General features: G+C 41.1%; 1 protein-coding gene across 5 annotated transcripts in view; it reads right to left on the minus strand.

The window, feature by feature from the left end:
• LOC107378081 (MAM domain-containing glycosylphosphatidylinositol anchor protein 2) overlaps window positions 1-14377 on the minus strand; it is a 342732-nt gene that overhangs the window by 81572 nt on the left and 246783 nt on the right. For all 5 annotated transcript variants that reach the window (XM_070545140.1, XM_054748447.2, XM_054748448.2 and 2 more), the window contains exon 10: window positions 7414-7686. In XM_070545140.1, the coding sequence (XP_070401241.1) occupies window positions 7414-7686 (273 nt within the window). The remainder of the gene's footprint in view (window positions 1-7413; window positions 7687-14377) is intronic.

Genomic DNA, 14377 nt, shown 5'->3' on the forward strand with positions numbered 1-14377 from the left:
TAACCTTTTAAAATTGGGTTATATTTATTTATAAGAAAAAAAATCTAAATGACTTTATTTAAAGAGCTTGAGTGGAATTCTTTCCTAAAATTTGCAGCAAAAATCCAAAACAATTGAGAAAAATTAAGCTTATTTCTCCCTTAATCATACATTATGTGTGGTAAAGCACATTACCTCACCCACTTAGACGGCTCGAAATGGATAACTCTTGGTGGGAGACTTCAAACGTGCAGCACCCAGGGCCTAATTGATTTCTCCAAAATCCTGTTTATAACAGCATAACCAATGCTATGATTCATCACAGCTCAGTGAGGGCCTTCAGGCAGGAAGTTGACCTTATTTACTCTTTTACAGGGCTCACATACACATTTTCAGACACACTGGATGCTGAGTTGTGACTACGCCTGCATCTATGACAATATTTCAGTAATTAATAAAGGAATCAAATATGTTTTATTGCAGGAAAACAAATCTGGATGAACAGTTGAACAAAAATGCAAACGTAACACTTTTGTTTTTGCTCCCATTTTTCATGAGCTGAACTCAAACAACTGAAAATTTGTCTACATACACAAAAGATGCACGACTCTCAAATATTGTTCTGAATTCTGTCTATACTATATTACCAAGATAATCCATCCCACCTCACAGGTGTGGCATATCAAGGGGCTGATTAGACAACATTAATAATGTACAGGTGTGTCTTTGACTGCCCACAATAAAAGGCCACCCTGAAAAGTGCAGTTTGATCAAACAGCACAATGCCACACATGTAACAGCCCCATGTATTTTAGACCCAATTTTAATGGTTATATGTTACAAAGCTGCTGAGAATCAATTAATTAATTTTCAACAATATTTTCATGGATATGTCCAGAGAGTAACAGTAAAAACTACTCAATGTCACTTTAAGGTAAAAGTATTGGAACTTCTGGAACTACTTTCAAGATCCTTTCCTGTATTTTTCTCTTTTGTTTTGACTGCTGGAATCCAGGGCAAAAAGCATATCCTGGGTAGAAATTTACCCTAGAAAATTATCTGGGAAAGTGGTAGTTTTGAACTACCTGAGCCCTTGGAGTAGTGAGAAAACTCTAAACATTACTGACTGGTTTGAGTGTCTTCAGTATTCCCAGCAATCATCCATTAAAAAGGTTCTCATGAAAGAACCAAAACAACTGCTGGGTTTTCAACAATCTGTGAAAGATTGGGACTCTGTTGAAGTGGCTTTTTGGTTTGTGTTCCATGTTTAAAGTATCTCACTGGGCTTTGACTGCTGGTGAATAGTAGGAAACACAAATTTGTGAGAAAACATGCACACTTTCACCCAGAATCACACTGATTTGATATAAGGGTGTAAATAAACTATGACATCCCACTAAAGATGTGTATTTTCATACTGTGGCTGTATAACAAAGGATCTAAAAATGTACAAAGTAAGTCATTTTTACTGGATCTCAATCAATTTTCAACCATTGCCAATTAAAGTTGGGACATGGTTTGTAAACTCCAACGTATTTTCTTCTTTTATTTGTGTTTTCGGAGGTTTGCTAATTCACGGGGAAACCCCTAACAAGCACTTTAGGACATTTTGTAGACATTTCCTTGAACATCCTTGCTGCTTCTTGCAACTGAGGCCCCTCTCTTAACTTTAATTTGCTTTCAAAGTGATTTAATCTAAAAGTCACCTGCAGGCAACTCAACAATTATAATAAAAGACTAAAAGGTATGTAAATCTTGGCTCATAATGCCTATAAATATAAGAGTGTAACTGTACAACAAATATTAATCATCAAAACTGAAGAGATGGTAAAGGTGCACGAACTTGCAGGAGACATGGTAACCCTAAACTCATTGATGGTAAACAGCAGTTAAGTCCTCCTTCCTTTGATTTGAAAGTAACGTAGTGAACTGGACCAAATTCTTGTTTTGCAAAGTTTGGTCTAGGAACGTTCCATTGGAACCTCTGCAGCCCCTAGCATCATTCTGGCTGGCTAGTCACAGCTCTCTATAGGGGTTTCAAACACATAGAGAGCACTCTATCTACTTTGTGGACCAATCAGTGCTCTATCCACTTTGTGGGCTAGTCAGGGCCCTCTGTTTTTCTGGTGGGTGGGATGATGCAACGGAGTGAAACAAGATGGCGACAGCTCGTTTGAAACAGCTTTTACAACAGCTTTAGGCAATTCAGACTTGGGCTTTATTAGGATCAGAAGCAGATAGATGTATTTAAGTTCTTTTTTTTCTACAGTACTGTTGCTCTTTGCCAGACTGTGTTGAAATAATAAATGCTGACACAGCGTGACAATCCCACAGCCTCAAACATGATTGGCTCTGGAACCAGGAAGTATATAAGTAGGACTGATTGTGAACAAAGGCCCAATCTCCATACTCGCACTGCGCCCTACGGTCTTCAGCGAGGTGCACTTGGAGGAAGTGCGCAGTAAGGCATCAAGTGCATAGTACACAAGAGTGCAAATAATTGCAGAATTGGGACAGTGAGCATTGCGTCATCGAACACAACGCATGCTGGTTGCTGTTTGTGCTACTTTATATAAAATCTTTATTAACTCATTAACTGCCATTGATGACAAACGTCGTCATTTTAAATCCAACTGTTCACCGTCAATGACGACTGAAGTCGTCATTACCATTTTTTTACTGTGTGGGCATCGGAAAAAGCCCACGCACTGTGAGAACAAACATCCCAGCTCTAAAGCCAATCTTCATCTGCGTACGTCACACGTCACATGATCAGGAAACAGAAAATCCATGTGTAGGAGATTGTTTTGGGCCGCTGCTGTAAAAAACAGTGAGGCGCAACCCGGAAAAGCTTCTGCCGATCGCAATTCAACAATGGATTATGAAAGAACAGATAACGCTCGAAATGCACTGATTCTTCCTGATGTAAGAGGTGAATCTTCTCTTTGTTTTTGTAATTTTGGCGTTAACATCATCCTAGCGCGCAAAGTTCTGTGACTCTTAAAAAAACAGTGAAAACACTGAAAAACACTGGCAGCGAAGGGCTTTTCTGATCAGGAAACAGCTGGCAGTGAATGAGTTAACAACTTAAAAGAAAAAAATTTTTCTTGACAAAATTTACATTCATTGCTGTTCACATTAAATCTTTGTCTAAAACATTCAGAGCATGAATTGACATCATTAGTCATCTTAAAATGAACTTCTTTCATTTGAAAACACTTACTTTCAGAAAAAGCACTCGAGCGTTGCTCTGCCTTCTTCACAAAAATTCCCATGCAGGAATGGATTGTGGGTGATATCACATCAATGCAGACTTGGACAAAGTGCAGGTCAAGGTGCAAAAAGGGTGTGGTCAACTTCCGCACTTGCACCCCTGGACTGATTCGTGCAATTGAAGGCCACACGAGTGGAAGTGCAAGTACTGACATTAGGCCAAAGACTAGGTCCTACTTCAGCCATTTTAAAAGGAGAACAACTGACAACCACCCAGCCAGCTGGAAATATATGTAACCTTATGTCACATTCTGCGTCCCCCTCATGTGTCCCCTTGTGTTCTCCATCCCTCTCTAGGTTCCCCTCATGTGCCTCCTTGTGTTCCCCAGCCCCCTTCAGGTCACTCCCTGTAGTTTTCTATAGGTTCAGGTTTTCGTTAGTCTCCTTTAGTGTGTGTGTGTGTGTGTGTTTTCCTTCACTTGTTTATTTCTCCCTCACTCAGGTCTTTATTTATATTTTGGTTCTCCTGTGCCCTGAGTCTTTTAGGTTTATTTATGTAGTCTCATAGGTTATGGCTTATTCCCCTCCTCTGCTTAGTTTTCCCTTCCCATTTGGTTTACTGATTTCATCAGGCTCTCCTCTGGTTCTCTTTCCCCATGCACCTGCTACTTGTTTCCTAATCACCCAGCCCCTGTGTATAAAACCCTGTCTTGTCTTTCAGTGTGTGTTGGTCCATTGTTTTCGTCAGCGTTGTCTCATTCCCCCCTCTTGGTCTCCTGGTCTCTAGGTATTTATTTTTTTTCTCTAGGTCTCTTGGTTATTGCTCTTTTGGATTTAATAAAAACTCTGAAAGTTGTGTCAAAATCTCACCGATGACAACGTTGGCACTAAAGTTCAGTGTTAGGTTAAAATATACATTTTGAATGGTTTGTTGTTGCTCAGATCTGCTGGAGAGCCTCTCGTCTACTGGCATCCAAAGTTTTAGCTCCATATCTGTAAAGTCGATTGAGTTATAAACATGTATGTTAAACTTAGTAGCTGTTGTTGAAGTCTTGAATGGGGTTGTCTCCAAAGTTTATCAACTGCAGGTGTTTATCAGATGATCCCATTCTGAGAGTTTTAATAAAATCTCTCCAGAGATTAATGTCACAGTTAGCTAAAACACCCAACCACGTGTTTGGCCTTAATTTTTTTATTTTTTTTTGCCTTTCAATGAAGAGCTACAACAACATTGTGATGTTTCAAAAGAGAGAAAAATCAATTCTCTCCTTGTTCCACCTCCTTTAAGGAGAACATTTGTTAAAAACTCAAGAGTTTTAGTGGCACAGAGCTGGTGCCAAAGCTCAGTAGTACACATTACATCCCTCTAAGGACGCTCTCCCATGGTACGATTTAATGGCCAACTTGGCCATTACAGCTAACTCACAGATGTCTCAATAGCTCTAAACACACACACACACACACACACACACACACACACACACACACACACACACACACACACACACACACACACACTCCAATTGAAATGTACTTTTCAGGGTGACAGTATTAATTTAGGCCTAGGACTGGCTCGCTGCCTGGTATTGGTGTGTGTCTGTTGGCATGGAAACAAATATGTTGCTCATGGTACAACGGGTGGATCCATGAGTTTTCATGGCTCTGGGCCAAAACCCCTGACTGATATGTTTATTACACATCAACGAAGCCCAAGAAAAAGTCAGCGGCGAGGGAATATCTGAAATAGGTAAACCAATATTCCACCAACCTTCAATGGAGGCTTAACAGGGTTCTGATAAACCTCATCTACCATCTCTGGCTTTTTCTATTTTTCTTTTTGTAGCTTATTATTCTTTTCAGCCACACGCTGAATTCTCACTTATCGAGTTTCAGATAAAATTGAAAAATCTTCTAGATTTAAGAGCTGGAGTTAGGGGAACAGTTTACAGCAGATTTCATAGGTGATGGAGGGAACCAAAGTGGATTTTCTGCACTATGCTCCTGCACTCCGGGGGCTACCGAAAGAGCCCACCTTTGGCAACTACTGAGTCCAGATGGTAGGAATATGGAGCGTTGAGAGGGGAGGAACGGAGAATTAAAGGGGAAGAGAAAAAAAACAGGGAGGTAGCACAAGAAATAAAAGGATGAGCCCTAGTAAGAAAAAACAAATATGCCTTTGTCTCTTCCAGGAAGGACTGATTTATGACAGGTGATCATCCACTTCCCTACCCTCGGGCCACCGTGGACAAGAGGAGAATGATGAAGAGACAGAATGTTGAAAGAAAAATGAAGAGGTGAAAAGCTAAGATGGGAGAAAGACAGAAGCCGAATCAACGAGTAGAGCAATGTGAATAGCAAAGGATCAAAGTGACAAACGCTCTTCCTGTGACCCTGCAGCTCCCGTCTCTAATAGGAGGTCTGAGAGATTGAAATCTTGGCCAAAGTTCCTGAGGTAACTCAGTGTGGCCAAACTCATTTGGCCCTGTCATAACAACCAACTAAAGATGAACATTTTGTGTCCAACACTAAAATAAAGCTGCTATTTGCAGGTATACAGTAGATGTGTATTTGAACTGTCATTTGACACCATTAAGAAGAATTAAACAATGTTAAGGCGATAAACAATGCTTTGAGAATGGTTGTGTTTCAGAAACGATACAGACAAGGTTAGATTATAATATGGGCAAACTGGGCACAGGCCCAGGGGCCCACAGCCACAAGGGGGCCCACGCGAGCAGCAGTCTTTTATTTATTTTATTTTTTTGTGCAGCAGTCTTAACGTTGGAGAAAAAAGTTAAGTAATTAAACTTGCGCACGCATTTCCTAAGTTAACACACATTTCTTTTAACAAAGATAGTTTTTGCATCTTTACTGCCTGCTTCAGCTTCAGGAATCTGGACTTTGATGACGCTGTAAATGAATTTACTAAGAGAAAGGCCAGAAAGCAGTTTTTCTGAAGGCAAGAGAGGAGACCAACAAGGAGACAAAAAGAGGAGTAAGGAGACCGGAGACAAGAGGAGTAAGGAGGCAGGAGACAAGAGGAGGAAGGAGACAGGAGACAATAGACAAGAGGTGGAAGGAAACAGGAGGCAAGAGGACGAAGGAGACAGGAGACAAACAAAAAACATGCAGATATTTCTTCTTTGCAAACTTTTCAATAACTGTATATAAGCACATTGTTCCCAGGGGCCCCTGCAATGATAATCCGGCCCTGGATACAGACTTTGTATTTGATCATGTTTCATGTCTGAAACTGCATCAGATAAAATGTGAAACCTCTCATTTTCTCCTCCTGAGATCAGGAGCTGAATCAGAACCAGAACTGTGTCTCGGCTGAAAATCTTTGACCTTTTGAGTATAAAATTAAATCACTTTATAATATGCAGTAAAACTATTTCACTATTAAATCATTTTTCAGATGAATGGTTTAATTATTTGAAACTTTCATTTCTTTATTTTTTTATTTATTGTTTGAATTTTAAAAATGCCCTTTTAAAGGTCACAACGAGCTTAAATATGAATTTGAACCAAAATCTCCCCGATCATCAAGACATTTAGAAAAAAAAAACAGACTGATATAGTCCAATACCAAGTCAGACTATTATATTATATTATATTTTTCTAAATATTCTGAACTATCTCAATTTATTTAAAATTACATCTTTGCCTAGATAAAATGTTTTGGTTATTGTCATTTATTGTAGTATTTTAGGGGCACAAACCTGCAGACTCTTTGTTAAATGTGGCAAAAATGCCAATTAAGTTTCAAAGCATGATTATGGAGTATTTTATCTAACTAAGCAGAGTAAAAGTGAAACTTCCTCAAAGATTTAAATAAATAATAGGCTGCTTAGTTCCTTCATTTGCTTCCCGCTCCAGATAAAAACATTTTTAACACCCCGCAGCTGGCGTCATAAAAAACTGACATAAAATAATAATCAACCACTGATTGGAAAACAATCATCATCAGGACATCTTTGCATCTTTCAAATGGACAAAGAGGACTCAGAAAAAGACACACTGTCCAACCAACCCTTGCTTCAAAAACATCCCAACAGAAATACAAACTGTCCGGTCTGAATGTGAAAATGTAGCAAAGGTGTTTTTAAAGGCTGTTATGGAGCAGTTACCCCAGATTGATTGGGATGGTTAATTTTGAGGTGTTAGAGGTTAGATCTGGATGAATGAAGTCAAAACTTTTGAACACGAGTAAGTCTTTACCTGTGACCTGGAAGGTGCATTTGCCGGCTCCGGCCTCATTGATGACGTTACAGGTGTACTCGCCCCAGCCTTCTCGATTCAGGCTGCGGATTGTGTACTCCGTCTCGTCCTTTAGGGGGTCAAACGCGCCGGCGTGGAGCAGCCGGTTTGAGAGCAGCCATTCGAACCTGAGCACGCGGGAAGGGTGGGCTCGCAGCACCCTGCAGGTCATCACCACAGGCCTCCCCAGGCCCTGACGGACCTCTGTGTGAACGGGCTCCACTGTTGGAGGGTCTAGGTGGGAAACAGAATCCAGATTACATTTTATTTTGACGGAAAAAAGGAAGTGATTCAAACAGGGAAAACTGAAGACGCTCCGTAGTTTGTAGACGGACCTTAAGAGTCAGAATAGATTCGTTTTTGAAGAGGGCAAAAGTTGCCATTGAAGCATTTGGTCTTTTCCCACATGCTGGAATAAAAAGTCCAATACTGAAATGTAAACGTGAGGAAAAATGTGAAATAAAGATTAAATATATGTTCAACCATCTGCTCAGGAAATCGATTCATTTCAGAAAGAGATGAGGAATGAAAACAGTTGCGGGAAGCGCAGCGATGTCTGCGGGAAAATCAATTTGCAGAAAAACTCCAACAATGTTCTGAATGAAAATCAGTCACACTTGATGGAAAATTGGTAACAGGATAATGAAGTGCACCTCGAGGTTTCAAAATGGAAAATTAATAACTTATTTTGCACGTGTGACAGCGTTCCCCACTTCCAAAGCTGACAACCTGCTGGGGAATTATCCAACTGGTTTTAGGATCTTCATGAAAAACATAGTTATGTTTGCTGTTTATATTCCAGCTCGTGTGTGTGTGTGTGTGTGTGTGTGTGTATGTGTGTGTACATGCTTGTCTCTGCAAGCTGTGAGACATTTTCTCATTTTGAGTATGTTTGCCCTTGATGTGCTCTTGTAGATGCTTGACAAAAGTCAAAACGGGACTCACACAACAAAAGCGAGTCCCTCAGTTGCTTAAGATTAGCATAATTTCCAACGGACTAAAAAAAAGAGTAGAAATAGCTTCGGTCGAGGCAGAAAAGATGTTATTATTCTCCCCCAAAAATGTAATCTGTTACAGATCACTGATTATCTGATTGAAACTGTTATCTACAACATAATCTTCTACCTTATTCACACTCAGTGGTATAATCTATTTACTGGGCCGTCCAAACCTGATGGGATGCACAATTATAAGCAAATGACTGAAATTTACAGCAGATCATTTGGTAATATTTAATAATGTTTTAATCTGTAACCTAAATCAGATTCTTGAAAAGGATGCTCCAGGTTTTATTTAATGAGTGTCTTATAAAGAGATGTTATGTTGGGTCATTCTGAAGTGTGTTTCTGTGTAAAACATCAAAGATCATTATAAAAATGGTTTAGCAGTTAGTAAAACTGCCAGAATGGCCTCAATATGGGACAGCAGTAGCTCAGGCGGTCGAGCGGAAGGTTGCTGGTTTGATCCCGACTCCCATCAGAGAATGCTGCTGTTGTGTCATTGGGCAAGACACTTAACCCGCCTTGCTAGTAGTGGTTGGAGGGACCGGTGGCCATGGACGTAATTTGGGGTGGGGGGCATCTCCCCTCACGTTTTCCAAAGTCAAGTTTTGACCCCTGCACTTTTTACCATCCAAAAACAATATTACGCTATATTAAATTGACACTGGTTGAGCTCTAGGACCAAGCAGGAAACAACAGTTTGTGTTGAAGCCGGTTTCCCATTACAGCATACTGTAAAGATGTTAAAAGTCAGACTGGTTTGTCTCTAGAGGAGGTTCGTTGTTTGTGAAGGGGAATCCATGCCCCGCTGTCATGAAATGTTTGCAACCAAAAAAGATTAAAAAAAGTTAGAGCTCTGCAACGTCATGGACTCTCTCTCTTCCTCTGGTGACAACAGCTAGTAACTGTAATGTTGAGAGCAGGAGGTTTGGACATAAGATGCAGAATCCCCAAAACGACTCGAGGCAGGAGTGGTTTAAGAAAATAATTCCTTTATTTTAAGGAGGATGGGCCAAAAAGTCCAAAAGCATGAAAACCAGACTTCATCTCAAAAACTCACTGAATGATCAAAAACAAAACAGAAGCTCACTCATGAGCACGAACTAGGAGAAACTCGAGAGAGGCAGAACAACTCTGACAATGGACCAACAAACACTGAGGGACAAGACAGGGATTTTAAACACAGAGGGAAGCAATCAGGGGAGCAGGTGACAGGTGTGAGGAGCGAGGTCTAGAGGGGTGACAGGTGCCATCAATAAACTAAATGGGGGAAAGAACCAAGCAGAGGGGAAGATAAACCATAACCTATAAAACACTAAGTAACTAAACCTAAAGACTAAGGGCAAAGATAAACAACTAAAGACTAGAGGGGTATGGAGGACTAATACAAACCAATAGGAACTACAAGGGAGTGACTAGGAGGAAACATGAGGGAAGCCTAGAGAGAGCTGGGGAACACAAGGAGACACATGGATAATATGGCAGACACAAACAGGAAGGGGATAATATGGCTACGTCTGTGTGTATTCGTCAAGAACCTGGCAAGGCAGAGGTTCTGTCTGAACCCAAAACTGTACAGCAATCATCGACTATATAAATATTTAGAGCTATAAGATAAGATAAGAAACATCAAATACATAATTTTGTTATATTCAACTGACTAAACTTCATTTTCTACCTGATCAATCAGACCATGCTGCTAAAGCAGACGAGCTGTTTTAGAAGCCCAGATGTCCATGATAGAAGTTATGGATTATCATTTTATAGCACTGACTCTTGGAAATACAACCGCATACCTGCTGAGTGTGTGGGACTAAAATCTCAAAACCAAGTAAACACGTTTTTACGAGGGTCCAGTACAGCTGAGGGTGTTTTGCTGATGACCTCAAAAAATGAGTGAGAAAACTTTTACTGCTGCCAAATGTACTTGGTTTTGTGATCGTTTGGACTAAAATACAAATTCCAAAATGAGCCCTTACATAAACTCTGTTTGTACTAATTTATGCCATAAAGAAACCTATTTCATTTAGTAAAAATATTATTAATGTACCGGTCTGTGGTGGTGAAGAGAGAGATGAGCCGGAAGGCAAAGCTCTAAATTTACTGTTCGATTTTACGTTCCAACCATCATCTATGGTCATGAGCTTTGGACAGTGACTGAAAGAATGAGATCACCGATACAAGCGGCCAAAATGAGTTTTCTCTGCAGAGTGGCTGGGCTCTCCCTTAGAGACAGGGTAAGAAGCTTCGTCATCCAGGACGGGTTCGGAGTAGACCTGCTGCTCCTCCACATCGAGAGGAGCCAGTTGAGGTGGCTCGGGCCTCTAGTCAGGATACCTTCTGGATGCTTGGTGAGGTTTTCTGGGCACGTCCAACTGGGAGGAGACCTAAAGGAAGGCCCAGGACATGCTGGAGGGACTCTCTTTCTCAGCTGGCCACAGGAACGCCCCCAGATAGGTGGCCCGAGTGGAGGGGGAGAGGGAAGGCCTTTCTGCTTAGGCTACTGCCCCCACAACCCAACCTCAGATAAGCGGAAGACAATGGATAGATATTATTATTAGCAATACAAAAAACTTTACTTCTTACCCCAAAACACATTACACAAGCTCTAAAAAAATACTTTTCTGTTTTGGAAATAATTAGCTGGCTTTATCTTAGGTGGAAATATCCCCAAGTCCAAACAGCTGCAGAGAGTTAGAAAAGCTGCTGATTTTACATTAAAGGTGTAGCAATCGATGTTTCTGAAGAACCGCCCTCTCAACGTTCTTTAAAATGCACAAGCGCACCCCTCCACCAGTCCGTGGAGTGTGCTCGTGCACACTCAGTTTCCAAGCAACTGCTGGCTCTGCATCACCTGTTGACTCTGGCAAATTATTTTTTTCCCACAATGTCGGATTCTCCACCAGTAAGTTATATTCCATGTAGCATTACGAGCATCTTCATAGCTAACTATAGCATTACAAAAAAAGCTATCAATTAGCATGTAAGTTATATTGTTTTGCTGATTGGTTTTAGAGCTTTCTTGAGGAAAGTCTTGTTGGTTCCGATACGGACTACGAGCCCGTGTCCGGTCCATCCTGACCAAGATCCAGGATGAGGGGTACACCTAGAGACCGAGTGAGATGATCCAGGGCCGGAGGAGCCACAGCTTCAACAACCCGCGGCAGCCGAGAGCAGGAAGGAGGCAGCCGTGTCAGAGGTCGATGTCGAGTTCGAGGTCAAGCTACAACCCGTGGGGGTCTGCTCGCTGACCTTACACGGGATGACTTAGAAAGGGTCCAACAACTCTGGCAACAGTTGGTGGCAGTGGTAGAGGCAAGTGTGCATATCTAACTACAAACTTATCATAATTTTGTGCAAAATAACGCCTAAAACAAAGCCTTTATTTTACATTTGCTCCATTACAAGTCCAATTATTTCATCTGTATGATTATCGCGATTTTAAATGTGTGAAATGTGTTATGTGGATTTATTCTAAAGTAGCAAGAAATGCACTGACATGCAGTGTAAAAGTCCGAAATGGAAGGTAACATCCTTGTCCTCGATGCTAATTATCTTTCATCTCACAACATTCTCCAGTGTCCTCAGAAGCCTCTGTGATTAATGACACACCATTAGGTCCGATGTGCAAAACAATCAATCTTAGCTGCAGGGGGGTCACGGATAAAGTAAACAAAACTCTTCCGACAGGTTTAGAAAAAGTCTCTCTTTCACCTGATGCTGCTCAGAAAGGCGGAGAGTGCAGTTGGGATTCCATGTCCAAACCTTCATCAGTTAATTTAGCCAATGGTGAATGGTCAGAATCTACTTACCCTGCTAATATTTAACAGCAGTGAATAACTGGGGCGGTAAATGGCACAAGATCAAACTGAAGTGTGTTCCATTCACAAAGAGAGACACACAAAGAGAAACAAGTCTCTTATAGAAGAAAAACATCCTTTAAACAAGGGCACATGCCTCGTTTCTCCATTACACCCTCTCTCCTGCAAACAGCTGCCCAGTGAACATGAAGCCGAAGGGAGCAAAAAGGAGCGGAAAGGTCCCTTACCATATCGTTAGCGCAGCAGTGTTGCTTTAAGTCACACGCTTGGGGAAAAGCAAGACTGCTGACTGAAATAGAGTGCATCATCAGTCAGCGGTGCAGCTCGACACTAATGTGGAGAAAAGCAACATTCAGGGTGCAGAGGCAGTTTCTCTCCCGGTCTAAATGAACTGACTCTACAGAGGCACAAATAAAGATGCACGTGCACTTTAGGGAAATATGCCTTTTTTTTCCTACACAAAGTTCAAAATGAACTTCAGCCTCTTGTGAAACACCTTTTGTTGCTGCTGTGCGTCTTTTTAGTTTATTTGTGTGGCGAAGTCCAACAACAGCACGCATTACTGTACGGTGAGTGCCCGTCCTTGGATATGTTTTCACACAATTATTCAGTCATTACATGTTTGTCTTTCACCGATTTAGTTCTGAAAGTTTGTCCCTCAGGCATCGTTCGTGATTTCTGCTCTAAATCAAAAGCAAGGCTTTTAGCAGCTACGTGCGCTGCAAAGAATCGGAAACTAAAAGCACTCAGTCCGGTTTGTTGAGAGCCACTGACATGGAGATTGCCACTTCTTTTATATTATGACTCTAAATACACAAATAAAAGCTAGCATTTATAAGATAAATCAAATAAAATAGGCCTGCACAGACAAATAAAGAGATGCTTAAAACAGCTAAAACAATTGTGTACTTAGTTTTAAGTATGACATCAATGCTCTATAGAGTAGTATTGCTGTGATAGAATATCTTGTATTGATTGCACTGTAATAATGTAGGTGTGTTAACATGTTTCACATAGTTTCAGCTAAATGAAAAGCTGTCCTGTTCTCTTGATTGTGCAGGTAATAAAATTTAAATACAATAAATGAAATGCTCAGACGGGAGAGTCGATTAGCTTGACGAAAACGATGCTAAATCTTGTACTGGGTGTGTTTACTCTTCTCTTTGGGTTCTATTTCTTTTTTTAATTTCATTACCAAGCTATTATTACTGCAGCAGTAGGGAGTTTTGTCAATGTGCAAGATGATGCATTTACATGAATAACTGCTGAAAGTATACTTATGTATGATTGGTAACAATCTGATTATCATCTCATGTATGCTGATGACCTGGCCATCATTTCGCCCAGCAGTGCTGGTTTTCAGCAGCTGCTAAACACATGCTCTGAATATGGGCTGAAGTACGATGTGCAGTTTAATGCAAACAAGAGTGTTGTGCTGATTTGTCGAACCAAAGGGGATAAGGATCTTTGTTTCCCAGACTTCTACTTGGTCGACAAGAGGATAAGTGTCAGTGACAAAGCAAAATATTTGGGTCACATCATCACAGATCAGCTCTGTGATGATGACGACATTTACCGGCAATGTCGCGCTTTGTATGCCCAAGCCAATATTTTGGTCAGGAAATTCCATGTGTTCTGATAAGGTAAAAATCCACCTTTTTAGAACCCACTGCACACCTTTGCGGTGTACGTATAGGAAAGCCAGCTTGCATAAGCTTAAAGTAGCCTACAACGATGCATTTAGGACTCTGCTAGGGAAGCCTCGGTCCTGTAGTCAAGGCCGGATTAACTATATGGCCAACTGGGCAATTGCCCAGGGGCCCACAAACTCTAAAGGGCCCAGGGCAGCAAGGGCACGAGCAAAATACTGTATCTGTAATCTCCCGCTTTATATTAAACTAGGGTGACCATACGTCCTCTTTTCCCCCCCGACATGTCCCCTTTTCACTCTCTGTCCGGGTGTCCGGGGGGGTGGGGGGGGGGTGGGGGGGGTGGGGGGCTTGTATTGATGAAAATACAGCTGAAACAAACAACCTCAATAATCTGTGCACAGGAAGCTTACCGAAGCTGTGGTAAAACAAAAGGTATAATAATTTCTCATCA

Source organism: Nothobranchius furzeri, chromosome 2 (genome assembly GCF_043380555.1).
Source record: "Nothobranchius furzeri strain GRZ-AD chromosome 2, NfurGRZ-RIMD1, whole genome shotgun sequence".
NCBI classification, from domain to species: Eukaryota; Metazoa; Chordata; class Actinopteri; order Cyprinodontiformes; family Nothobranchiidae; genus Nothobranchius; species Nothobranchius furzeri.